Source organism: Micropterus dolomieu, linkage group LG01 (assembly GCF_021292245.1).
Source record: "Micropterus dolomieu isolate WLL.071019.BEF.003 ecotype Adirondacks linkage group LG01, ASM2129224v1, whole genome shotgun sequence".
NCBI classification, from domain to species: Eukaryota; Metazoa; Chordata; class Actinopteri; order Centrarchiformes; family Centrarchidae; genus Micropterus; species Micropterus dolomieu.
Window position 1 is genome coordinate 22,046,501 of NC_060150.1, and position 27,921 is coordinate 22,074,421.

The 27,921-nt window shown below is 41.8% G+C and overlaps 1 protein-coding gene across 2 annotated transcripts; it reads left to right on the top strand.

The window, feature by feature from the left end:
* The first annotated feature begins 1,402 nt into the window (after positions 1-1,402).
* On the top strand, positions 1,403-27,671 carry LOC123978302 (rho GTPase-activating protein 32-like). 2 transcript variants are annotated; one of them, XM_046061500.1, is made up of 22 exons: positions 1,403-1,640; positions 9,327-9,434; positions 10,261-10,366; positions 11,974-12,065; positions 12,325-12,409; positions 16,009-16,095; positions 16,215-16,352; positions 16,538-16,630; positions 17,447-17,569; positions 17,656-17,733; positions 18,788-18,869; positions 18,983-19,132; positions 20,274-20,376; positions 21,343-21,487; positions 21,864-21,946; positions 22,443-22,550; positions 22,725-22,870; positions 22,958-23,171; positions 23,763-23,911; positions 24,108-24,182; positions 24,293-24,967; positions 25,163-27,671. In XM_046061500.1, the coding sequence occupies exons 2-22, from the start codon at positions 9,346-9,348 to the stop codon at positions 27,421-27,423; spliced, it is 5,082 nt and encodes a 1,693-aa protein (XP_045917456.1). In that variant the 5' UTR covers positions 1,403-1,640; positions 9,327-9,345; the 3' UTR covers positions 27,424-27,671. The 2 variants fall into 2 exon arrangements, with proteins under 2 accessions (XP_045917456.1, XP_045917466.1); XM_046061510.1 differs by having other exon boundaries at positions 23,766-23,911.
* Positions 27,672-27,921: the final 250 nt, after the last annotated feature.

Genomic DNA, 27,921 nt, shown 5'->3' on the forward strand with positions numbered 1-27,921 from the left:
TGTGTTTAAATGTATGCTTGTGTGCTGTTCACTGAATAATATTTTGACCATAGCTCTGCAGTCTCCACCCAGACGTTAAGGAATGAATTGTGTGGCGGCTGAGACAGAACACGGAAAACAAACAGCTTGGAAAAGGATGAGGTCTGTCAGAACGACCTTTGTGCTCTTGTTCAAATTCCCTCTGGCAGGCTGGGAAACAAATGAGCAGCCATCTGCATACACCTGAGGAAAATCTAGAGTGCAGTTAATCTGCTGGTCAAACACATTTAGAAGCCCAGTCTCATAAATGCTACTATATCTGCACGTTATTTTGTAGTTAGGTTTAATTGTTGTTGTTTTTTCACTAGACATTATATTACATGTTTTAAGTAAAACAAGCTATTCTTATTACAGTTGTGACTTTAACTCACTTTTGGTCATTATCAAAGTATTTGTCAAGTTTTTTTAAATTATTAATCAGTTGTTAGTTGTTTGGTCTACATTATGTCACAAAACAGTGAACAATGCTGTCATAATTTCACAGAAAAGAAAAAAAGCTGCAAAATCTCACATTTAGTTGGGTTGGATGAAAAGATTTATTAGACTAATAGCCAGCAGCAGGTTAGCTTAGCCTAGCATAAACTAGGTAACAGGAGGAGACAGCTAGCCAGACTGTCTGAAGCTAACACCCCTTACCAACAGCCGCTCCTAAGCCCAAGTGCGAGGGTTATGTGGTTGAACGTCGCCAGCTGAAACTTTAAAGAACTTACTGAGCCCTCTCGTTTTTATGGTTTTTGAACAGGTCAAACAAACGAGGTGTTCATTACTTTGCTTTAGAGGTGTTTATGTATGTTTTAACTCTTGAACAGAGCTAGCTCCCCCACAGTTTCCAGTCTTTATGCTAAACTAAGCTAGCTGTTTCCTGAGTATAGCTTCACATTTAGCAAACAGCTAATAAATGTCATATATTTGCTGATTATGTGTTATGTTTGCTAATAAAATGACAAACAATTAATCAGTTTTTCTGTTACATTTCAGGAGGCTCTTCTAGGGATTATAAAACATAAATAAAGGAATAGCTGGGTTTCTCATTATCTCCTTTAGTGGACAAGCACAATAAGATGACACATGTGGATGATTTGCACACCAGGTTTCACTCCTCTCACTGTTACCACCCCACCTACACTAGATGGTTATGTAATTCTGAACCAAGCATTACCTAACACCACACAAACTTGCCAGATGGGGCTCCTCGGGCTGGTGAATATAATCACACAGGGGCTCTATGCATACTCTCACGCCTTCCCTCATATTGGGGTCTTTGACATTGTAAAGGTCTGGGAACCCCTGGGGCTAAAATATCCACGGCGCGGGCACGAGATCAGTTGTGCGCGCTCCCCGGTGGCGAGTGCAGATTCTCAGTCAGACAGTCGCGCGGCTCTCCGGGATGACTCCCACACCGCATCGGCGATGTAGCAACCGAGCACAGTTTTTAACCTAAAAAAACCCCCATCTACCTCAGATGATCAGCTGTAGACCGTGTGTGTGTCCGAGCAAAGCGTTTCTGCAGTGCGATGCTGACAATATGTTTCCTCGTCGAGAAGCGCGGCGCTGTGCAGAATAGAGGAGGCAGCGGAGTGGAGCAACGTGCACAGTTACAGGTAGGCTGATTCACTTACTACCACGTATTATACAGACAAAAGCCGGGCGTTTAACCTGCAGTCACTGCCCTGAAGATGTGAACCTAACACCTGCTAGAGCCCCCCTCCCTATTGATCCGCCTCTTAATGACCACATCAGATGACCGTGTGTGTGTGTGTGTGTGTGTGTGTGTATGTGTGTGTTTGTTTACGCATGAAGCTGACCGGTGATCCGTGAGGCCCAACAGGTCATAGTACACTGGTGGCAAACTTTTCCCACTGCTTACCAGTTGAGTTTCCAGTTGGCTTAGAGCGCTGGTAATGGTGTGCTGAGTGCATCCCAGGTTTTGAAAACAAGTCTGAGTTTATCTGTCAATAGGATTTTGGTCCTGGGCTTTTTCTTCTGAATTTTTTGTAATACAGTGGTAAGGGCACGAAATGATAAAGAGCTGTAAAATCTACTGCAATACACTGCAACAGCCCTGTAAAAAAGTGCTACCTTGGTGGAGCTTGATTTCATAGATTTTATTAGAGCTGTTGATTAAACTGTTAAAAACTCTTTTTATTTGCATTACTGTATATCACATCAGTATACAGTATGTGTCTGTGTGTGTGTGTGTGTGTGTGTTGTTGTGTTGGAAGGTGCTGGCACAAAATAAATGGTACATGATAGGTATTTTGTGTTGGCCTGAAAATCAATGAATCAATTATTAGACTCTGGACAGAAAATTAACGAGAAGCTATTTTTGATTAAACATTTAATTAATTATTTCAAGCAAAAATACCATTCTGTTTCTGCCGTTTTATAAACCAAACGATTTGACGATTAATCAGGAAAATAATCTACAGGGAAATTGATAAATGAAATTGTAATTAGTTGCATCCCGACAGCACATTGGGAAGCCTTGGTATTTTATATTGAGCTAATAATGATTAGTCAATTAGGATTGACAGAAAAATAATTGACACAAAATGGTAAACTATTTGGCTAATCGATTTATAGACCAACTAATTAATAGATTAATCATTTAAATTATATCGTGAAGCCTGTGCCTACAATATACAGTATTTGTATGTGTGCTAGAGTGTGTACAGACAAAATATAAGGTACATGTTGGTTATTTTATGACGTAATACAGTCCAACACAATCACAGCCTTAAACAGTATTACCACACAGATGAGTCAACATCTCTGATTTGGCTGACCATGAGCTTCAGAAAGGTAGTAATTGTTGCAGGAATGTTGTATTGGATTGCATTAGATTGGGCAGGTGACTGTGATCCTGTAAACTGTGTGGGAGTTTCTGTGGCACGCAATATTTAAGTTAGTGAGCCAATAGCATTGTGCCATAGCTATATCCTCCCTCATATTCCTAAAATATTTGTCCCGCTCAGTAAAATGTCCTCTTAGTCTTTATTTTTACTTTATTATTTGTTTATTTTAGAGGAATGGGTGCTAAAAACAGAAAGGTACTTCATTTTAGGTTTAGGCTTAGGTGACAGATTCGGCTTGTTGATTAAATATTTGTGTCTTTGTTGTCTACTATTTAATCACCCTGCCGTTTATCCCACTCTCATGCCCTTCATCTGGGATCACAGTGACTCTGAAGGTTGCAGGGTTGCACAAAGATTGAGCTGTGACACCGACTCAGTGTGAGATGAAATAAACTTAATCTCACTCTGGTAGATTTCAAGAAGATTATAGGATCATATGACCCCACCTCCTCCTCCTCCTCCTCCCACAAGAAGTAAAATGAGTGACATAGCTCCAGAAAAGACGATTGATTTTAAATATGTTCACTGAGAGAGCAGCAGCACACCGGGTGTCTGAATCCTGCAAGGCGGAGGGGGCAACAATGTCATCGCCTCAGGCAGATTGGCTGTTGATGATGATGATGTGTCAAAGCTTGCGGTCAAAGGTTTCTCTAAAGCTTCGTTTCCCTCCTCCTCGTGCCACCTCATCCTCAGTCTGGAGGAGCATCAAGTCACGATGGACGGGAGAGAGGTTACCATGGAAACCGCAGGCCTTTCTCCACTGCGTCTCTGGCTTGTGTTGACTGCATTCCAGGGCTCCGAATGAGAGCATGAAACCAACTTCTCCCCTAGCTGACAGCATGTCCCACACATCCTCTGAGGGAAGAAGATGTTAAATCTGCATAAAAATAAAGGCATGTTAAAGGTGCAATTAAAGCTGCTAATATGCTATTTAAAAATATATTCATAATAGATCACATAATTAAATGTAATTGAAAGGGACCGCTCGCAGTGAGAATTATCACCCGACTCTGCAGTTGTCATTATGGTGTGTTCACATACAACGCAAATTTAATCCTTGCAACGCTTTCCTCACGGGGGGTTTATCGCTGGACTACTGCACAGTGTTCACACACAACGTAACACAACGTAAATAAACACAACCAGCGATTACTACAGCTGTATGAAAGCAAAGTAAACATTTTGATGTGATTTAATTGCAATAAATGGATCAAACTGATTCTGAAATAACTACAATATGATGCCAATTTGTTAAACATTTGAATTTATGCTTTGTCAGGTCTGACAGCAAGTCAGTAGGACTACAACTTATAAAATGTTTGTTTTCTGAATGGAGTTTGGATCGATCAGAGCTATGCTATGCTCACTTGTTCACAGTAAAGTACAACGATAGCTGGAATAAAGTAACAGACACATATTTTCTGAACTCACCAGGTAGTTCAACTTCCTCGCTTTCTTTTCTCCAAGCAATGTCCAGTTTTGTCCGGTTTTTATATAAATATGAAGTAGTAGACCAATGGAGCTCTGGGTGCCAATACACAGAAGCTTCCTGCTGAGAAGCTCGAGTGAAGATAAATCAACGTTGTAATCCCAAAAACTAAAGTAACATGCTGATTTATTAAAAAGCAGTTAACTCTGAGCTCCTCCCGCGGGTAAACGGCGTAGTTGTCTGAGCATAATCCAGTCCGACTACTGGTGTTTATTTGTCCAAAAGCTCTTTCTTCTACACTTCCGCGGAATTTAGCAGCTCTCCATCGGCCAGCGGCGTTTCACTCCCCGGCTTTGCCTGGTTCTATCCAAACAGCGCTCTGAAGCCATCGGTGACGTCCGGACAATCTCACCGCTGATAGGCTTTCGCAACATAGTGTCATGCGAATTCCTTGCTCAAGTTGAAAAATTTTAACTTGACCGAACCAGCGAATGTTGCAACAACGCATCTTCCACACCGCCCAGAGCTTTGCATTGACTTTGTATGTAATCAAGTCATGTGAAACGATGGATTCGCTTTCAGTGTGAGCACACCATTAGAACTACGGAGTTTTAATTGCAGGCCCACAACTTTGTTTTTGTGTGTTTTGGTTCACTCTCACAGCTCTCATCTGCATCGTTTTCAGGAGCATCTGTCAGCTAAAAAGCTGCATAAACCGACTGTACACTATCTTCCCAGCACCAAACAGTAGATAGACATTAATGACTAGCTGGTGAACATAGTGGAGCATTTAGCAGCTAAAGAGAGGAGTTGGTATAGACCAACAGAGCTAAAAAGAGAATGAATATTGGTCTTGCATTCATCATTTGGACACAAACACAACACCAAATGAATGATAATGTTGCTCTATATCTGCTGGATGTGTAAATAAACAATTGTTTGTTAGCCCCTATGTAGCTAAAAGATCAGTTATTGCAGGTTTAATCATTTATTTGGAATACTGTAGCATAAAAAACGTCATGTCACCTGCTGGGATTTAAAATAAAGGTTAAACACTTTAGGTACAGAAATTTCTGCTCTGTGGCTCATGTACTTTAGGTTATACTCAAATTCTCCATCGTTTGGAAATTCCAGAAATTCCTAATCTCTCCCTAATCTCTCCCTCCATGTATTGGCATTTGCACAGCGGTATAAAAGAGGACAGCCAATAAGAGATAATGACAAAGCAGCCTTATTATTATTATAACTTGTTATTACCTCTTATGATACTTTACCACAATACCTACTCTAATTAGTTAGCAAAAGTTTGTTATGCGGGTCAACCCATCATACCAGATGTTAGTGCAATTCCATGATATAGACGTCTATAAAAGTACTGCCTAATATCCATATATGATGAGTTACATTAGCATTAATGTGTGTGTTGTCAAACCTTTATACAGAAAAAGCTAAAATGGCAGTTTCTATTTTCCCTCTATTTTCTCCTCAACCTTTCTCTTGCCTCTCATATGTGGAAAAAGTAGCTGTAACTCACTTAGATGCATCTGCTGTGTTTTTGTAACTACAAATATGAAGGCAGGCATTCTTCATGTCAACCCACCTGCCTGATAATGGTGTCATAAACAGTGCGCAACATTTTGTAGGCTGCCCTATTTTTCTTGAAAACGCCATGTAGGCCATCGGATGCCAGAGCAACATCATCCTGTGCTGCTACGGTCTCCTGACATAAGAATGTCTCTTTTCCAGTCAGTGTGACAGGTAGATGCCTTCCTTATTGTTTTTCTTAATACTTTGGATATGACTGATAGACAATGAGTGGAAAGAAGATATCTGCCTGATTTACTGCAGATTGGGCGATGTTCATTCCAAGGCTTCTAATATTAAACCAGAGTCAAGATATTTTGTGGCACCAGGTTTGACATTGTTTTCTCGCCTATGATACTGTGTCAGTATGTGCCACCCATTTGTTTTCTGACATGGACAATGTTACATGCAGAGCAAGATCACCTCCTAAAATCCTGACCTTTTTATTTTTATCTTTTTATAGCTCAAACTATTTAGGGCATTTCCAAAATAGTCATAATGCTGACAGGTGCCTGCTATTACAACACATGCTCATATGTTGCTCTCTGTTGTCTTCAGCTCCTCTCCCACAAAGCCTTTCAGATGGAAACAAAAGCTTTAAGCAGCTTTAAAGTACCCAGCTCGCCAGTCTCTTCTGCAATGTGAAGTACAACATGTTCCTACACTTGAAAAGGCTCACTGTCTGATGTGGTACAATCAGCAAGGTTAGGCAACATATTTTATCATAGAATGCATGCAGCAGCTAGGAATCTTTGCCCTCCATTAGCACCACAAGCAGCCAAAATATTGTAAACGAGATGAAGATAATCATCATACTGATGACTGTTCAGTACAACTTTGTTTTTGTGTCATCCAGACATGCAAAGATGAACTTATTATACTACAAACACTCCAAATACTTGCAGGTCCTGTGCAATTTGGTGACACAATGTTCATTCATATGACTTTCCAAATACTTTTCTTCCAAGCACTTGATGTAGCACTTGTCAACTGTAAATTCATGTCCTGTTTGTGTAATAAGCTGGCTCTCCTCTGGCAAGGTTATGGTGTCTATTAGAGAGGAGATACAGCATGAGATGTGGAGAGTGGGGCTCAATCTGGCCTGTATTCCTGCCCGCCTGCTCACATTCTGCTGAGTCATGAGGTTTTGTGGAAGTCAGTCAACAGCAACCCTGTGAGGCTAGGGGCCAGACGGGCCTGTGGGAAACTGCTACTACAGCAATGGTCCGGGCTGATGAATCTACTCGTTTCTCCAAACGTTTCTGTGTTGATTAGCAGCCCTGCTTAGGGAAGAGGTAAAACTGCCTTGTGTTAATTGGAGCGACTATGGCTGAGGGAGGCCTGTTTTTGTGCCCACATGCCTTAAATTCATTGTTTAATGCTAAGCAACCACATATATTTGGAAACTAGTTATGGGAAGATTTAAGAGGATGAGTCTAGTTTTGCTTCATCAGGACATTCCATCTGTTTGTTTACAGTAACAGAGAGGAGTTGTAGTAATGGATCTGGTAAAAAGTGTGAGTTATAGGGGCTCTCCTGTCTTCTCATGGATAGCATATGGTCAAAGCTGTTTTTATAACAGTATATCAAGGAAAATTACAAAAATTCACAGTGTAAGTACTGGTAAAAACTGGAACTACGGGTAATATTTCATGTGATGGCCCCTGGGTGGCAGTCGGTTTGCAGCTATTTGATTAAAGGGGTCATTTTATGCTTTTTGGCTTTTTCCCTTTTTCTTTATTGCATCATCTTTTTTGTGTATGTAATTGGTTTGCAGTGAAAGTGAAAAAGACCAGCGTCTACTCCAAGGGGGAGTTACCATCTTCCACAGAAAACACTGCTCCTGAACTGTCTCAAAACAGCTGGATTGTAGTCCAGCCTTTACTTCTGTAACCTGTCTGCGTCACTATGTAATATGCGTCATAATACAAATAATAATGCTCGCCTAGCGGCTAGTGTGGCACGGCCTCAAACTAAATATGAAATTAAAATAACGTTAGAAACCCCCCACTCAATGTCAACGGACATAAAGTTGTTACTGTGATATAGATGTGTGTGCACTGTTAAAACATTACGTATGAAAGATACATTTGTGACAAATTAATAACGTAACACTCTAAACTCAGGCTCTAACATGTACGGCTGAACTGAAGCCATGGTTACCGGTGGAAACAGCTTTATTTTGGATCACACTACCTTGCTTGTCAGGACCCGTCCTACTCTACTTCTGATTGGCTAGTAGTCCTTGGTACTTTACATGTGCAACTTCCAACAAAGAACGAATAGAAGTGAGATGCCTGACTCGATAGCTAAAACAGAGCGTTTAACGCACAGGGTTAAAAGAGGTGCTATAGCGTTTTTTTGAAAATGAAACCATGTAAACCTATTCTGATACAATCCCTAAATAAAATTATAAACCTGAAAAGTGGCATAATATGGCCTCTTTAAAGCAACATTACTTAGGAATATGCACAATGTGGGAAGGGCGGCACATGGTTAGCACTGTTGCCTCAAAACAAAGAGGTTCTGGATTCAAACGTGCCAGCTGGAGTTAGCATGTACTCCCTGTGCCTGCGTGGGTTTCTTCCAGGTGCTCCCGTTTCCTCCCACACAGACCAAAGACATGCAGGTTAGGTTGATTGTGTTAGTTATGTGACAGACTTGTGGGAGGGTGCACCCTGCCTCTCACCCGATCTGAGCTGGGATTGGCTCCAGCACCCTGGATAAACAGGTATAAATAATGGGTGGATGGGCACATGTGAGCACCATATAAACTCAAAGTCTTAAAACTTAATTTGGCCCTCTTTAAAATAGACCCACGTTAATGGATATTACAGTATTTTAAGTGGTGCAGGTTTGCAGTCAATCTGCCACCATGTGAAAACAACATAGTTCCTTAGATTTTCTGACCCATTTTCAGTTTATTCAGTTTGTATGGAGAAACATAAAATGGCAGAATAGGAACCTCAAGGGTTTTTTGCCTTATATGTTGGCGGTTGATTTTCACACATTCATGAGTATTAAAAGCCAATATAACGACCCTTAACCTGCATGTGTTATCCAGGGACGTGTAATGAAGCTGCTATGACAATCATGACATTTCCTTCAGGTAGAAATGGTTATGTAAAACCTTTAAGTCTATGTAAAAAAGATGCTGATATTCTTGTGAAAACCATCCCATGAATTTGCAGCCAGACATGCGTTATCACTGAAACAGCCTCATAGCACTGTAGCATGATGTCATTGCAGATTACAGTCAGGGCTCTGTGGATTGTAGCCTTGAGAGTCGCGCGCACCGCATCCTCAAGTGGGTTGACGTCTGGCGGCTTCATTGCATGGGACTGTTCCTCCCATCCTCTTCTCTTCTACCCGCCCACCCTCACTCTCTTCTTTTCCCTCCCACTCACGTTTCTTTACAGCGGGCTGTCAGGCAACATCATGGAGGCTGGATGTGTGGTTGCCGCGGTGATTGAGAATGCTGCCTCAGGACCCCAGGGTGAACCAGGAAGTAGTGACGTCCTTGAGGGGTGAGTTACTCTTTTTTCTGTGCGTCATGGCGTAAATCATGTAAAAGAGAAGTAATGAGATGCCGCATGAATAAAAGTAGCAGCTGTGTAATGGTAAGGCTAAAATGTGACCCTGTTCTCAGCAGGAAACAGAGAGAAAACTGTTCCTGTTTAAAGCTTCATCAAGTCCGAAACTCATTGTACTTCCTATGAAATTATATTGTGTATGCATAATTAATTCTGTCACTGTGGATCACATAAATTGCACTGTGTGTCACTGTTCTTGGCCTCATGTCCTGATCTCATCACGCTGAATCACTGGGACAAATCCAAGGCCCGTCTCTCTCTTCTTTGAAAAGCTGAGCTGAATGGACCAAACACTCCACTCCCAAATACACTGAGTCACATTTCAAGTGAAGGTTTTGTGAAGCACTCCCTTGTGGGTGGATTGCTTTTATGGCTCTCTGAATAGACAAGCTTTTCTGTCCTGAGCACATACAAAATACACCAGGGCTTCTTGTTGACCCCACCATAGTGAGAGATTCTATCATCTGCATCAAGGATTTCTTCCCAACTAGATCTGATTAGAAAATATTTTATTATTATTTTATTAATGAAGACTCACACACAGGCCTAGTACAACATGTTTTTGGGCCATGCTGGTGCAATGTCATGATTTGAGCCACATATTGTGAATTCATCTCCCTCACTTGCTCCCTCTGCTGTATTTAAAAGAAACTACAAATCTCATTTGAAAACCCCAGACTACATGAATGTTAACTTTATGACATGCCACCTTTCTTGTGTTTTAATTCTTGTATGTGATATAGCCTGTCTGTTTCTGCAGAGATTTGCTACCATGTACTGACCTGGACAAAGAAGATGCCTTACCTCAAGCCACAAACAGTAATCCTCCAGAAGAGAAGCAGCCACAGGAGACATCCACTGCCATGGTACCCGCCCACACACACACACGACTCTAAATCATTACTTACATAAACACCCACCTATGGACATGTCGCCCTTCTTCCATGAGACTGCATTGGTTGTGTAGGTGAGTCACACCATGATGTCACCACAACATGATGTTACTGAGGTCACAGTCATCACTGTGATGAAGGTGTGAACAAGTGTAAAACTGCATTTGAGGATGTCTCACCTCCGGGTCGGGAGTGAGAGTGAGAACTGCTGAGGTAAAGGTGTAATGACAGTACTCACATACAAGTGATGTCATCACCCCTCCCCCTCCGTTAACTTCTGGGTACTCCAGTTTACAGGCCTCCACAGCGGTTCTTTATTTACATCTTTACCCTTCATTTTTTAGAATCAAAGTCTCTTGGATAAGTGACAAAAGTTGTAGTTGTCAAGTTGTTAGTTGTACTTTAAGTACAGCATATTTTATTTTTATGCATAAATTATTTTCCTTAATTTAAGCTCAAGTTTTTATGTTTAAATCACAAATCATCCTGCACAGTGTCACATATCCACAAACAAACTAATCCAATTGCAAAGTGGGCAAAAACAACCAAAATTACAATACACAAATATTTAACAATACTTAATAGACAGACATGCCTTAAGAACATTTTTCCAAAGATTCATTTGAACATTCCCCCTTAACCCAATCCTGAGTCTAGGTGTTGCTCAATGTTTCTGCCTGTTAAAAGGGAGTTTTTCCTTGCCATTGTCGCCAAGGGCTTGCTCATGGTGGGAAGTTTTGGGTCTCTGGAAATAATACAAAAAAAAAGTACAGTTTAGACCTGCTATATATGAAAAGTGCATTGCGATATTATCTGTTATGAATTGGTGCTATACATTATATATAAGTGATATCAAATAATGACATGACCTAACCTATCAGAACATATCAGAACATACCATAACAGAAGAATAAGATAGCACAGATCATATTAGCATTAAATAAAATGACATATCTTAAAATTGCAAAGCATAGCATAACATTACACTGGCATAACATAACATTAGGATAAAATAGCACAACATAGCTTAGCATAGCATAACAACGTTGGCTTAATATAAGCAAAACATAATGACATTGGCATACCATAACAGCATAGCATAGACTCCCATGACATAACATTGCAGTTGCATGAGACGACGTAATAATAGCCTAACGTAGCTTAGCAAAGCAAAGCATAACATACAGTGGCATAAGACAGCCTAACATTAGCTTTAAATAACAACATACCTTAGCTAATCAAAGTGTAAAATTACAATAGAATAAGCTAGCATATCAAAACATTAGCATTAAAACTATATATAATATTTACCAAAGCATAACATATGTAAAGATACATTAGAATAACATTGATATAATGTAACATATAAAGCATGATATGCATGATATGATATAGCCTTAATCTAATATTAGCACTTTAGTTTTACAACTCACTGCTTTAGCCTTAGACGTAAGTTTGTGTCCTTCATCCAAATTGCTTTATGGTGATCAACATAATTTTTCTTGACTGTAATTGGTTTTGTTATCAGTTCTCCTGTGACTGACTGAGACTTAGTGATGTCTGCTTTCTCTGTTTGGCAGGTGCGGAGTGATGACATCACAGAGCACCCAGCCGAGCCCCTCCTGCGCTCCTGCGTCAGCACGGCTAGTATGAAGGTCAAGAACATGAAGAAGTAGGTGCTCCCCGTGACAGCGTTGCTGCTATTATAGGCTGTAAAACAGGGCTCTTATCCAGGCCAGTGAAATGAGGACTTATAAAATGATGGGCGCAGCACAGACTGACGAGTCTGTCTTCTGCATCTTTAACCTACACACATAGGCCTAATCTCTCTATGTTTTCCCTATTTTGCCCTCATTTGCTTTGCTTTTTTCTCAATCAGGGTGTCAGTATGTTGAATACTGATGAGGCGCTGTTGTGTTGTGTGTTTTTAGGCTGACGTTCCCCAGAGGTCACTTCCCCAGGTTGGCAGAGTGTGCCCATTTCCACTATGAGACTGTTGACTTTGGCAACGTTCAGGTGAGCCCTGAAAATACTTAACACTGTGACTTCTGCAGGAGAGTGACTGTGGCAGTCGAATTAATATCCTTGTTTGTGTTTTGTGGACAGCCCCGCCCTCATTAATGTATTTTCCTTCTTCCTGAAATGTAAAATTAAAGGTTTGAGTTGAAGAGCTACCAAATATTAATTTGTCCAGAATTGTACCCCACCATGCATAAATCATTATGTTTTCACTACTAAAGATTTTAGTAGTGCAGTGATCCGGTTTCAGCAGCGTGTTAATCCTCTGGATTAGGGTATATTAATGTCAGACTCATCTGACCTCTGTAAACCTGTGATCTCGCCATATTAGTTTGACTTAAGCACATGATGTCAACCAGTAAGTGAGATAAAGTAGTTTCCTGGATAGACAGCTGAGTCTATCCAAGAATTGTAGGAGATGACTCATTTTGAAAGTGAAAACCTGTTTTGACAAAACAAATGAGGGGGAGAGAAAATATGTTTACAGTGAAATGTAGCTAGAGGTAAATGCTCTATTGTACAATATTTGTTGGAATATTGTAACAAATTTTAGGGGGATTTTTCGTGGCACAGCTCTAGGAATGGCAATGTCACTTTGTGTGTCAGTTGGCTTCTCGACAACTTCTCGATAACTCGACAACTATTGGACAGATTCCCATGAAAGTTTGTACAGATGTTGCCCCGGGCTCGAGAGGATAAATCCTAAGGACTATTATGATCCCCTGACTTTTCTTTTTGAGCCACCATGAAGTTGACATTTTTGGTTCAGAGTTAAATGTCTCTACAAACTATTGGATGGATTGCTATGAAATTTGGTATAGATATTAATATTCCCCCATGGATGAATTGGATTAAGTTTAATTTTTTTTCCACATACATGCAAAACTAATGACATCCTTAGCTGTACTAAACTAAGAAGGTACAAACGCTGAATGTAAGCCTTTTAGTATTGTCGTTGTGGGCATGTTAGCATGCTGACATTAGCATTTAGCTCAGAGCACCACTGTGCCAATGCATAGCCCCAAAGGGCCACTAGCAGGTTTTCTCTAAATTAAGGGAACATTTGCAAGTTGCAAACATTAGCTGCATGGACTTGATTTTAATACCTGTGATCATGGACTTTAATGTGCAGGTCTATAAAATAACTCTCAGCAGCCAACGAATGATTTGGACATATAGACTTGTGTTATGTTTAAGAAGAGTATCTTTGCAGCAGTGATAATGAGAAGCAGTGAAGCACTAGTGGCTGCTCAGTCGTGTGGAAGTGGCTGTTAACTGCCTTGTTAACCTTCGTGCAGTTCAGTTTGCTGGCCAGAAGAGTGCAGCAGTTGTCTCTCCACATACCAAAAGCTGTCAGTGGATCTTACCACAAAGGAGCGCATGAGCAATGCGTGCATGCTGTAGGGCTGAATCCCTAAATGTAGCAGTAATGGACTACAGTGAAGAGAAGTGGACTGGGCGCCACTTAAATCCCAGGATGTTCTCAGTCTGTTGGGTAAATGTCCTGCTGTGGTTGCCTTGACTGTGATGGCTCCATGGAGGCAACTGAAGCCGCAGTTTCAGTGACCTTGAAAAGCTCCACGGGGAGAAAAAAAGCCGATCTGAGCTAGGAGAGAAATATCAGTCTGGGGAGTCACTTGACAGTGAAAACTGTATACGCATACAAACATACATGCCACTGTCCAATTTTTTTATTTTACATTTGTATGTTATTTTTGATTAATTTCTTGACTTTATCTGAGAGATGAGTCTTTGTTCTTGTGTCTCCCATGATGCATTTCACTGTCTTTATATTCACAGACTGTGGCAGCAGGAAGGGAGGCTACTGATCAGGTCTCATGTATCCTAATCACAGAATAGCACAAGGACTGCCTCGGTCTGCAGTCTGCCTGACTGATTCCTCTCCAGATTAGCTCTAGTCTCGCCTTCAGAGTAGAATGACCGAGAATTGTTTTGAAATGAAGAAGGGCCGGCTATCTATCTTGTGCAGCTTTGCCTCTGTATGATGGATGAGCCCGTGCATCTGTGTGTGCCGGTTGAGCCCATTTACTGCCAAACCCCCTTTTGTCACTGGGGAAAGGAGAGAGAGGGGGGGGGGGGCGATGGAGGCAGAGTACAGGAGAGGGAGGAGGGGGAAGAGATAGAAAGAGGGAGGCAGGAAGGGGGGTAAGACACACAGTGGGAAGCATCCTCTTTTTATATTTTCTGCTTTGAATAGAGCAGTGAGCGCGTGGTGATCCTAAGCCCTGTCAATGAGCATTTTACGTAAAGACGGCAGGGGACGGCGAACATGCGAGTAAGGAGCAGCATTTAAACTCTGCTGCCCTCAGTCAAGAATTGGCTTCCTGGAGGAGCTTACTAAGGTCCACGACTGCGGCTGCACACAAAGAGAGAGCCACTTCCTTCAGTTGCGGATGGATATCTGAGATGCCTTAGTGGCAGGTAACCTGAACGTGCAGACGATTATGTATTAATTTGAGCTTCTGGTGCCAGATGTTTGCGCAGAAACATTCCTGCATTATGTTATTTATTGAAAAAATGGCTGAAGTCTTATTAAGTTTTATTTTGAAAGGAGTAGCCTTTGAGGTGTGAGCACTGAAGAGGAGATGATGCTTAGACATGCCTTCAAGGAAACTTTCATTTGCCTCTTCGCTTCATCATTTAATTTTATTTTTTTTATTCAAACTAGTTATATGTTTCATCACAAAAGGATCTTGGTCCATCTATAATTCTCTGTATAATCCTGCTTCCCATCATCCCATCATCCTGACCCCCCAACAGAACTTAACTCATATGCTTAGATCGGACTGTTATTTCAAACAAATCCTTTCAGTGAATACGAGCTCCTCCATCATGACTTATTCAAAAACAAATTTCTCATTCTGCGTTCCTTGCCAGCCTGGTTTGCTGTATTACTGTTGAGCAGTAACTAGGTCGCTGTGTGTTGTGTAACAGTGTATCTGGATGAGATGCTAACAGTTATAAATAACCAGAACTTCCCTTGGCTTCCAGGCTTTGAAGTCTCTTCTACAGTAATGTCTATCAATGTATTTCATAGGCTTTGATCTTCTCAGTTTTGGGGCATATAGAATATTGGTGAGGAGGAAGAAATCTGTACTAAATCTACACCTCCTCCAAGCTCAGCAGCTTATGTATTATACATTTAATTCTGCAGGAGTTGTGGTGAAGTGAAAATATGAATCACTTCTATGCTGGTGGCAGATGAAATATACTGTACTTATTTCCCAAATAAACATTTTCATGAAGGTTTTCATATTCAAAGAGCATTCATCAGAATTTCTAAAGAAGTTTCAATCCAAAGAAATCCTTTTTAAAAATGTAAACATATCTCTTTCTCTCAGACTTCACATAGTTCTTTGTTACTTGAGATTGTTTTAGGTTTCTACACTGAAACCCACAGCTCAGTATCAAAGTGGTTTTACTATTTAATGGAAAATGGGGTTGGACATGATGTACTTCTTGTATAGCAGGTCACATACAGAGAGGTTTTTGTATTTTACACATCCATTATTTAGAACGTGGGCCCTCACAATTTTAGCTCCTCATGTCTTTTTTCTGGTTGTTTTTACTCTTAGTTGGCCTTCACAGAGGGACCAAGCGAAGGACCCAGGGCTGGCCTGGACGCCAAAGAGCTGGTACTTCTGGTCCAGATCACTTGCCAGGTAACAACACTTGCTACAATGGGACAATAGACGACACGGTATGATATCTGAAACTGCTTTTTGTTTTGTTTCTCTTTAGTCGTAACAGAAGTTTTTTTTTTCTCTGTCTCTTTCATCAGGGTCGAAACTGGCTGGTTAAGAGATCTTACGAAGACTTCCGGGTGCTGGACAAACACCTCCACTTGTGTATCTATGACCGGCGTTACTCCAGGCTCACTGAGCTGCCAAGATACGACACATTAAAGGACACTGTTGAGGTACCACAGAGCTACAACTCCATTATCTCTAATCTGGGATATAAATTACTTATTACATTAGAAATGAAGCTTCAGTAACACTTTATTTTTATTTATTGATTTATCTGGTAATTAAATTAGTCTATTCTGTAGCATGTTAGTTGTCAGACTTTACTAATTCTTGACAATCTTATGTTTCCATTCAGTCAGTAACCAAGATGTTGGCCACCTACCTGTCTCGCTTCTCCGCCATTGCTGACAACAAGATCAACTGTGGTCCAGTACTAACATGGATGGAGGTATCATCTTATCAGCTGTCACACTTACTAGCAGTTATTCACTCTGTAGAAAGGACCCCATTAAGTTAATTAAATATTTAATAGTCACCATTAATATTCTAGTAGTTAAATCGAAGGAACAGTCAGGCCTTTTTGGACATACAGTTGTTTGCCGAGAGTCAGCTGATGGAAATCTGTACAGGACATTATGGCCTAGCAATGCTCAAAAACTGGAGGACTCACATTTAACACATGTAGAACTATAAATGTAAAAAAGACTTTGTAGTGTAGGAATAGCTATGTGTTTAAAGCTATTTCTGGATGAACAACTGCTGGGCATCCTGGGCATATGTGGTATCGCTCTGCAGCTGGAGATGCTATACAGAGGTCAGTTTGAGTGGATGTATGGAAATTCAATGCTGTTCTTGTTTGTTTTTTAGTGTATTTATTCAATAATAACGTCGGAGTAGGCTTAAAGACACTTTTGTGTCTTTTCTTTGACGTTCCTGATTGCTGTAAACAGACTTGTTAAATCCATAATCCAACACAAGATAATTATGCGATTGGCTTAAGCATTGGCTAGGCAAGCCTAGAGTAAATACTAGGTAAATTGTTATTTGGTAAAACCACACTACAGTAACATATTGTAATGCTGCTCATGAATTCAAAATACCAACAGTGGGCATTGCTTGTCTCCCTCTGTCACTTTAAATGAAGCAAGAGCAGCTGCTTCTCCCTGCTTCCAGTCTTCCAGCTAAACTTGGCCAGCATGTCCAACTCTTGACAAGATGGCTAAAATAATATAATAATAAAATAATTACTATTTTTCTTTTCCAGATCGACAACAAGGGGAACCACATGCTGGTGTCTGAGGAAGCCTCGATCAATGTGCCCGCCATCGCTGCTGCACACGTCACCAAACGTTACACAGCCCAAGCCACAGACGAGCTGACCTTTGAGGTATGACGATCCCATCGCAATGCCTTTTTTATTGTGCTCAGCTGTGATCAGACTTTATTCTCATCATCACACCCTTTGTGATCCAGGTGGGGGACATTGTGTCAGTTATAGACATGCCTCCCAAAGAAGACACAGGCTGGTGGAGAGGGAAGCATGGCTTTCAGGTGAATCATCTGCTTGTAGTTCTTTATGTTTAATAAGAACAAGCTGTCTCAACCTCCACTGATGATAAAGTAGTGATTTAAGTCAAACAGAGCGTCTTTTGCTTCTTCTATGTGAAGTTACACAATATGTGAACGGGGTTTAGTTAGGAGAGGGATTTGAATCAAATCCTATAGATATGATTGGAATGCTCAAATGTGTGTGAATACAGCGCGATAGGGAGCTGTAGAGAGATACTGAGCTAAGAAGGACTTTTGACCTCCCTCACCCGTGTTGTTAGACAGGGAGGAGAAGGAGGAGGAGGAAGAGATGAATAAATGATACCTCAGCCACATTCTTTAAAAGTGTAAACAAAGTTTTTGCCAGCTGAAATCCAAACACACCCAATACCAAGAAATTGCTCTGCCAGCTACCCCCCATTTTGATATGATGGCGGGGGTTCGCTGATTAACCCATGATCACATTTGATTGGATACTACATTTACGTAACCGACCCCAGGATAAACATAATCAGAAATGTTTTTATGTTTTACAGGAAGAAGTAAGAGAGGGATTTTTATGATGAAAAAAATACAGAAAAAATATTGTTGACATATATTTAACATGTAACAAGAGATAAATAAATAATCAACACATGGAGACAGGATTAGAACTTGTGAAATGTATTTTTTCATTTTACTGTCTCCTAGAAGGAACACATCTCTTCCAGGAAATTCATACTGAGAAATGAAGACATACAGCTAATTTTCATATATACTTATATTGAGATTAAATGAGTTGAACTCCTTGTTTTTAAAAACCACAACAGCAAAAATAAGCTAGTTTGTCACTGGGGTTGAGTGACACCCTAAGATACTTTGCACAATAAGAATGGAAACAAGCTATTTTCAGCCTGAGGACGCATGGGCCCTCATGCTTACAGACCTATTTCTGCACCTTCACCTTACTATAGTCTGCCACAGCACTAAACACCCCCACTGAACTTACAAGTGTATATCACCATCTCTGTCTCTCCTCTTTACTCCACTTATTCTACTGTCTCCTGTCTCCTCGCAGGTTGGTTTCTTCCCCTGCGACTGTGTTGAGCTGATAAATGACAAGATTCCCTCCAGCGTTCAAAGCTCAGTACCGAAGCCAGGTACTCTTCAGTGTGTGTCTGTCCTTCTGCTTGATGATTTATTTAAGACTTGCTCCCGAGATGTGAAACGGATCGTTTTAACGTGGCTGTTATTTGTGTGTCATCTTAATCAGTGTGTAAGAAGCATGGGAAGCTGGTAACATTCCTGAGGACTTTTATGAAGTCTCGACCGCCGCCTCAGAAGCTGCGGCAGCGCGGCATTCTCAAAGAGAGAGTGTTTGGCTGTGACTTGGGGGAACATCTCCACAACTCAGGACATGAGGGTAAATTATTCCTACAATGGCTTCTTTTTTTACTTCTTTTTTTCTCATTTTCCATCGTGTAATTCTTACCTGCTGGCAGTTCACACTGAAATGTTTCACATTTTCAAATTGGAAATACACCAAGAAGGGATTACCCAGTCAATCTGCTGCCTGTATAGTGGATTTTCAATACACTGCTGTGATGTTTGATGTGAATTGAGTCGGAGGTGTGAATAACTGTTTTATGTTTGCCTGCAGGATGTGCTTCTTCATAGATCCTTGTAGATTTGGCAAACGTTGTGTCTTTATTTTTGTTTTTTCAAACTTGTGTTGAAATGCCTGTGGTGTGATAGAGACAAAGCTCACATTCATTTCAACCATTTATGTCATGTCAGTTTATGCAGATTGTTGGATTAAAGCTACATGGCTGCCATTATAAAATATTATGTAGACCAGTAGTCCCAGCATTGTTTTGGATGCAGCCCCTCAAATTGAAGCATTGTTTTCCTCTGACGCACTGTCTCAGATTGTTAATGTCTATGTTGAGCCGTAGCTACCTGAGGACACTGAGGTCACATCCTATTTATTCCGGAGTTTACAGTCTACCATTTTTTCTTAGACTCATTTATGTTTAAATGATACTATTTTAAGACTTCAAAAAAATAATTAAAGAGCTGCAGAGCCCCTGGAGTCCCAAATAATATATATATTTTAACTTGTGTGCTGAAGATAATAACTTGAATTGATGATCTTAGTATTTGTAAAATCCTGACTAAGGCCGTTTTCTTGGCTTAGCTCAATGATCTACAATCAGATTCTTTGATTTTGGGTAATTGTTAGAGGCCTGAATGCCTGAATCTTAAAAATGTATAATTTGATGTAGAAGAAATGTTTATTTATCCTATTAATTATCTCAGGACCCCTCAGATTTATCTTGTAACGTCTTGAGGGATCACTGATGTAGACTGAATTGATATTCATGAAATGAAAGTGGAACTAAAATTGAAGAGATTACACATAGGTTTTTGTATCATGACATGCTCCAAAAATGCATTTTGAGGAACTTTCCTTGCTAAAACATCCAACAGTGATCACAATGAAGCACCGTGATCACTGAGCGCCTGTTAAACAGCCTCTCTTGACTCTCTACTGTCTCTTGTAGTCCCACAGGTTGTTAAGAGCTGTGCTGACTTCATAGAGAAACATGGAGTCGTGGACGGAATCTACAGACTGTCCGGGATCTCCTCCAACATCCAGAAACTGAGGTTTGTGCCCATTTTGTTCAGTACATTGATTAGGAATTGAACCCAAAATAATGTTTTATACAGGATGGTTTGTTTAATAAGAGCACCTGACAAGTGTAGGGCTGGAAATATGTGTTTGCAAGGCAGGGTACTTGTATGGTAATTTAATTCTGACAAGTTGTCGGTTTCTTTGTTGGATTATAGACTGACCTGATACACTAGCAAGAACTGATTTGTAAGCAGTGATTGGAAGTATACAGAAAGTACCAATAAAATAGCTGCAACTGTGGAGCTCACTATCAACGTGATGGATGCTGCTCTCCAAGTGATGTTTGTTGGAGTTGCTTCTTCTTAAATCCATCAAATGCAATTAGATTCAAGCTGTGCAGCTTTGAAATGCTGTAATGATTTTCCCGTTTGTTTTATGCTTGCCAGGAGGAATTTGTGAAACAGACTCATTAGTAGATAAACTGGGAGGCACATAGTCTGATGGGGTGTCGACAACAATCAAAATGAAAGTTCTCACATGAAAAACGTGTTGACTGTTGCCGTGCCGCATCACAGTGTTTGAGGAAATGATTATGACTATTGATTTTTCTCAGTTTATACTGGTTATGGGTATTGATGGGCCGTCTTCTTTACCTGCTCCTCATCACTGTTACATATACAGTATTGTATTTTTTAGTTTGGAGATGAATATTTTTAAAGACGTCAGAGAGATGGAAAGAATGTTCTGTTCATTTGTAAATTTTGATCTATAAATTTTGCAGCTTTTGGCTGGATTATTGAAGAGATTTTCAGAAGATATTAGAATTTGAAAAACACATAATTTATTCATACAACTAATTACATCCAACAGTGATCACACTCAAAATGTTGCTCATCGTGTTAAAATGTCCTTGTTTTTGTGTTTTCATACTGACAGATGGGCAGTAAGATGACTCCCACACTGTTCTATATGTTCTTCTTCTTTCTGTCTCCGTATAGGCACGAGTTTGACTCAGAACAGATCCCAGACCTGAGCAGAGAAGTCTTCAGACAGGATATCCACTCAGTGGGCTCCCTCTGCAAGCTGTATTTCAGAGAGCTACCCAACCCTCTGCTCACCTACCAGCTCTACGACAGATTCTCAGTAAGGACCAGAGCAGTGGAGCTGGCAGGGACCTAAGCTGGGTATACATATGGAAATGGAAACTGGGATAGCGGTTAAGCATTATGAGGAGAAAAAGCTGCAGAGGACAAATTTCCAGTTACTCAGTGATAATCAAAGAAACGTAGAAAATGTAAAATGTCCAGCTCATTTTTAAGCGCTGCTCAAAATGAGGTCATTGCATTAAGCAGAGCTCTCTAGGAACAGCAGGGGATGTGCACGCCAAAACCAATAGCAGATTAAGTGAGCCAAAACACTGGCTGCTCTGAATACAAAAGGGAAAAAGAGAGCGGGAAAGTTACGCTCAGCTGTGAGTATAAGACCTCAGCGATGTGCGCTTTATCCTCTGTCTTCACAGGAGGCTGTGTCTGCAGCCACAGATGAAGAGAGGCTGGTCAAAATCCACAATGTCATCCAGCAGCTGCCGCCTCCACATTACAGGTCAGTTTTAAAGCCCACTGTTGCACCCTGGTGGCCTGAAGTGGAATTGTTTGATTTCTAGAAAAGGGAGTTCTGCATCAAAATACCTCAAACTGTCAGTGCTATGATGCTAATTTTATTTGTGTAAAGATAATGTGCCACCAAAAACCTTTCTTTTCACATAGGTCTCAAACACATAGAAAATCCTGGTCTTAGTTTTGATATGTTCCACTAAATGGCAGTCTGATCACTTCTGAGTACAGTGTAACATTCCTGCTGTACAAAGGCATTTTCTAATAACGCCCATGCAAAGTAACATCAATCCTGCTTGTTCGTGTATGCACCAAACTCTCCAGTTCTGTGGCAGGTCTGACTCTACTTGCTGGTAATAGGCAGGATAACAGTGTTAGACGACCAATATGACACTTTCCTATGACATTTGTTATTGTCTTAAATGAAATAATTTGTAATTAACTGGTAAAATGTATATTAAATATTTGCCTTTCTTTATCTAAAGGACTCTGGAGTACCTCATGAGACACCTCTCCCACCTGGCCACCTTCAGCCCCATCACTAACATGCACACTAAAAACCTGGCTATTGTCTGGGCACCTAACCTCCTCAGGTGACTCTTGAACTTCATCATTCCAGATCTATGGCTGCATGCAAATTCAATTTAATTGGCACTGTTAGCACCCACATTGCTGTTTCCTTCTAGTGTTTCTGTGACAGTGAACTGGAGCATGTCTCAGTGGTCCAGCGCTTTGAAATAGGCTGTGCTGTACTGTAACTGTTTCAGGTCCAGACAGATCGAGTCGGCCTGTTTTAGCGGCACAGCAGCATTCATGGAGGTGCGTATCCAGTCAGTGGTTGTGGAGTTCATCCTCAACAATACCGAGGCTCTTTTCAGCCCTAAACTCAATGCCATCATACGGGAAAGCACAGGTAGGTCAAAGTAGAAACATAATGACATGTAGCGTCTGTTCTGATGTTATATGCATCTCTAACACACTCTTAACACCTTACCTTTAGGTAACAACACCTTATCCAGACCTAAGTCCCTGCTGGTCTGCTCCCCATCCACAAAGTTACTATCTCTGGAGGAGGCCCAGGCCCGCACTCAGGCACAGCTGGGCTCCCCGGCCACCACCCCCTGCCTCACCCACAGTGACTACATCGAGGTTGGGGAGGGACCCGGAGCTCTTCTCGGCAAGTTCCACACAGTCATCGAACTCCCGATGGAAAGGTAGTTTGACGGACTGCCTGATCAGTCCTACTTTTTAATTATAATATTAATTTTTAATTTGCATGAGTAAACATGTCATCATTTGTGATTTGCAATGTGTTTGATATTATAGTCATATTTTGTAGTGCTGAAACAATTAGTTGATCAGTAGAAAATGTAAAAAAAACCCATTTTGTTAGTGTTGTTGTTATTTGTTAAGCAAAAATACCAAACATTTACTGGTTACAGCTATTAAAATCTGTCACGTGAGGATTTTCTGCTTTTCTCTGTATTATGTATTTGAAAATTGAATAGCTCTGTGTTCTGGACTGTTAGTCAGACAAATTGCACTATTTACAGATGCTACCTTGTGACATGAGGAATTGTGCTGAATATTTTTCACAATTTTGGCCACAAAACAATAAATCTGATTAAAATATAATGAAAATGAGCTTCGTTAGTTGCAGCACTAATGTGTTGTTTTTGTGATTTTAATTTGTTTTTGCTTGTTTGAGCTTGTGAACTTTTGTTGCTACAATCAGTGACTGTTTCATATACAGACTGATACAGATATACAGACATATATACTGATGATTTGTTTCTGTGTTTTAGCAGCAAGCGGCCTCCAGCTAAGGCTAAGAAGTCTCCTGTGGGGAACTGGCTCTCCTTTTTCCACCTGGGCAAGTCACAGTCTGTGTCCAAACGTAAACTGAAGCGACACCCAAGCGAGCCTAACGAGATAAAAAGCATTGCACTGCCAGGTCAGATCACTGCTGCTGTTACACGCCAGAAAACATAAAGCTTCTGCACCTGTACCTTTCAAAGCTTCTGTATCTGTACTTTTTAATGAATTTCTTTAACTACTTTTGACAGTTGAATGTGTTTGGAACGTTCTTTTTAGAGCTAGTGAGGATTGATTTTATTGAGAAAAATAATTTGCCGTAAAAACATTTCCAGGTGGAAGAGGAGATAGTGGCACATTGCGCTCTACCAAAAGTGAGGAATCTCTTACCTCTCTACACAATGTGGAAGGTATTTATATATTAAAATCATGCATTTTGCACATTGCATTTGGCTCCCAGGGGTTTATTTCTGTGACTACTGAAGATTGTGCTCTTATGCATGTGTTTTTCCCATCTCAGGGGAACCTCCGAGTTACCGCCCACGCAGACCGCGTTCCACTAGTGAGGCCATTTCCTCCGTCTATAGAGATGACCTACGCAACACCAGAAGTAAAGACGACCACAGAACCCACCCATTTAATGAGAGTCACAGTGGCGGTGATCTTGTCTGCACCCCAGCATGTATTTCACCTCCACACCAGGAGGATGATCTCGATCTTTGTCCACCTGCTGCCGGCATCTCTAGTTTGGACTTTGACCCAATGTCTTTTCAGTGCAGCCCACCCACAGCTACACCAGGGCTGCAACGCAACAAAGACGGAAATAAATGGAGGAAGAGTGCAGGGTGCTCTAGTGAATCAGAGCCCATCTCGTCTCCTAACAACAACATTAGCTGCTCTCAGTCTCCAGACATTAGCCCGGTTCTCTTTAAAGGTGGGAAGAAGGTTACCTCCAAGCCGCTCTCTCCTAAACTCAGGAAGAAATCCTTTAAGACGCAAGCAGATGTTCAGAATGCATCTGCCTCTCCTCCACCTCTTCCCTCCTCTTCTCCCCCTGTGGAGAAATGTGAAGTTCCACTGGCAGCTGGAAAGGGACACAGAGCGCCCTACCAACACTGCAGCCCACTCAGCACTGCAAGCCAGGCATCAGCCCTGACTGACCTCAGTCAGTCTGCACAGAACCTGCCTGATCCAGGTCAGTACTACTCTTGGATTCATAACATTTATGTATTAAATGTATAATAATATTTAACATATAGTTAGTACCTATTTAAATAATAATGCATTTTGTAGTTTCTTATGAAAGCTTTTGTGTCTTGTCCCATCATGTCTTACCATAGCTTTGTTTGTCCTGTCATACTGTAGCGTTGTTTGTCTTATCCCTCCCCAGGAACAGATAGACTTATGAGTTCAGTTTCTGTTCTCCCTCCTCACCCTCCCCTGACGAGTGCTGCACGCAAGTTGGCTTTGGCTCTGGCTGAATCTGCCCAGAAGGCGAGCAGTGGCTCCCAGAGAAGAAACAACTTCCCATCACAACCTCACCAGAGACCGGAAGCCCTTCACGCCCAGGACAGACCACCCCGGCCCTCTGTTCTCGATCTTAAAGTGTATCCCGAGGAGTACTGCGCCCCTCATGTTTCCCAGTGGCAAATGTCGACGCACAGCCCTGTGGAGAGCCACCGCTGCCCTCATCCTGTTCGTTTCCTACCTGCACACCTCGGCTCGGAGCCATCGCAAGTCACTGATGGACAGGAAAGCATGTGCAATTACACACCTAATGTCAGCCCGCTCGGGTCAGGGAGCTTGGATGAAGGCAGTGCAGAGAGGAGGGACCAAAGAGAGGAAAAAGATATTAGGGGTGTCACGCAAGCAGAACCCACCTATCAGAGCGTTGGCGTTTCAACACCCACCCAACCTGTGTGCTCAACTCCAAGCCCGTCAGCTTCTCCTGTATATGTGAACACTGACTCTGTCAATGTATTTAATTTCCGGACTGTTTTGGCGGAGACCTCCATGCCTGCCTCAGTTGAGGAGGTCCTTCCACGTCCATTGAAGACCTCCTCATCCCACCACTACAGCCCAGAGGAGGACAGACCTCTAGGCCTGGTTGAGGATGTCTATGGTAATCATCATTATCATCATCATCATTTGCCAATTCAAACAGGCCGAATGCCTGTACCTCGCTGCCCTCGGCCCGACGCTCTGCCGCATCACCTTATGGGGCCAAAGAGCATGTACAGGCAGTCCTCTGAAAGCCGCTTCAGCACTTTAGGGTTAAGGTACCCTTTGTCACCTCAGTACAGACGTTACCATAGAGATGAGCACCTTATCAGTGGCTGCCACAGGCAACAAGGCCAATGGCAGAGGTCAGAAGATAGAATAGTTGGGCACCCAGCCATCCGGAGGGCTCGCTCCTTCCATGCCCCTCAGACTAGTCACTACGAGCTGGCAGAGGCAGAAGTCCTGCCCCCTGACACCATGTTTTATGTCGAGCAGACGTCGAGCCAGGAAGTGCCCTATCAGAGGCTGATTCAGACCGGCATCCACCCTGTTCGGCCGCAGTTTGAGAACACACATGCTGACTATCGTTACAGCCCCTATTCTGATATGAACCCAGTAGATGGCTCCCACTATTATGTAGAGCCCTGCCGGCAAAGCGGCATCCAACACAGTCAGTCTTACACAATGCGTTCAACAAGGGAAAGTGGACAATCTGATTACTACAACTACTCTCCACACCATGTCCCTCCTGTGAACAGGGAGCTTTACATACAAAGCAGGGACACTGTTGTTTACGAGGCCAGAGATGCAGAAGTTTTTGAAAGAGTTGTGTATCAACCTGTCAAGCATGAGAGTAAGTCCAGACATAAAAATACATGTCCGGCTGTATCTCCTTATGAGAGCCCTGTCTCGCCGACTGACACAAGAAGCAGAGACATAACGCACACAAGAAGCAAGTCAGACCCTGGAAACGCCTGCCTCCTCTCCACCGGCATGACAGAAAGCCAAAATCTAGTGGTAGCTACATCCCCAAGTTCACCAAGGTCTCAACACGCAGATCCTGAGGTCACAAGGCAGCAGTATGGTCACCGGTCGAGTGTGGAGCTGGGACCATCCAGGCGGATTCTGATCAAAGAGAGCTCCTCTCAGCAGCCACTGCTTCGCAAAGTCCCCTCTCTTCCAGAGAGGGGCTGCCCTAACCTCAAGAACATCGACCACAATGAAAGAAGTCATACACGAGGTCACGACCATGATCGATTAATGATGACCAATGCCGTCAACAGCTACTCTGGCATTGTGAAACCCAGCATCCTCAGGAGGCCGGGGAGGTCGCAGAGCACCAGAGAAAATCGTCACTACTATCATCACCACGCCAAATCCCCTCTGGATCCTGAACATCTGGGATCCTTTTCTACTCAGCCCAACAGAAGGACTCAGAGCACTAAAGTCAGGCCCACACAATATGACCACATGGAGGGGTGTTACGCAGCAGCCAAACCTAAACCCACAAGATCCGGTAAAGCCGCGGCCGGATATTTGCCTGGCCAGGGCTGCATGTCTCCCCGCGGGCAGAGACTGCTTTCCAAGGCTCTGGGTCATGAGGCTTTCTATCATGCTGCACTGAGATCAGAGGCCGGTGTCTACGAGTGATTCTGACCACCAGTTTTATCTGATTCCACATCGGGGCCAAAGGAAAACAGCACTTTATCCTCTGCCAGACCAACAGACTGTTGTGTTGAAAGTGTGTTTGTTTTAACCTACAGGAGCTGCTAAAAAGTGCGAAGTGAGGCTGCTGCTGGGGATCATGCTGTCACCATCGCTGGTAGTTATATATTTTGCAGTGGCTTTTGAGAGAGCTCAAAGGGAACAATTGATGCAGATATTGTCTTAAATTTAGAGATATGAAAGTAATAGTAAGAGGCATGTTTGAGAAAATGATGGCTTATATATTTTCTTTAACATCTAAACAACAAAAGATGGCAAGCTGAAGTAAGTGGTTGGATTAATATGATTTCAGTATAGGAATGTGTATAAAATAACATTAATTTTAAATGTATTATATTTCTATAAATTTCACACTGCTAACATGTGGCCAATGTACTGTACATTTTGTTTTCTATTCCAGTCTGCTCAGACTACAACAAGCAC

Excerpts from the sequence above, each read along its gene's own strand:
- LOC123978302 (XM_046061500.1), top strand. The coding sequence starts at position 9,346 with ATGGAGGCTGGATGTGTGGTTGCCGCGGTGATTGAGAATGCTGCCTCA. Across the intron at positions 9,435-10,260 it reads AGTAGTGACGTCCTTGAGGG|AGATTTGCTACCATGTACTG; the intron begins GTGAGTTACTCT and ends CTGTTTCTGCAG. Across the intron at positions 16,353-16,537 it reads CATTAAAGGACACTGTTGAG|TCAGTAACCAAGATGTTGGC; the intron begins GTACCACAGAGC and ends GTTTCCATTCAG.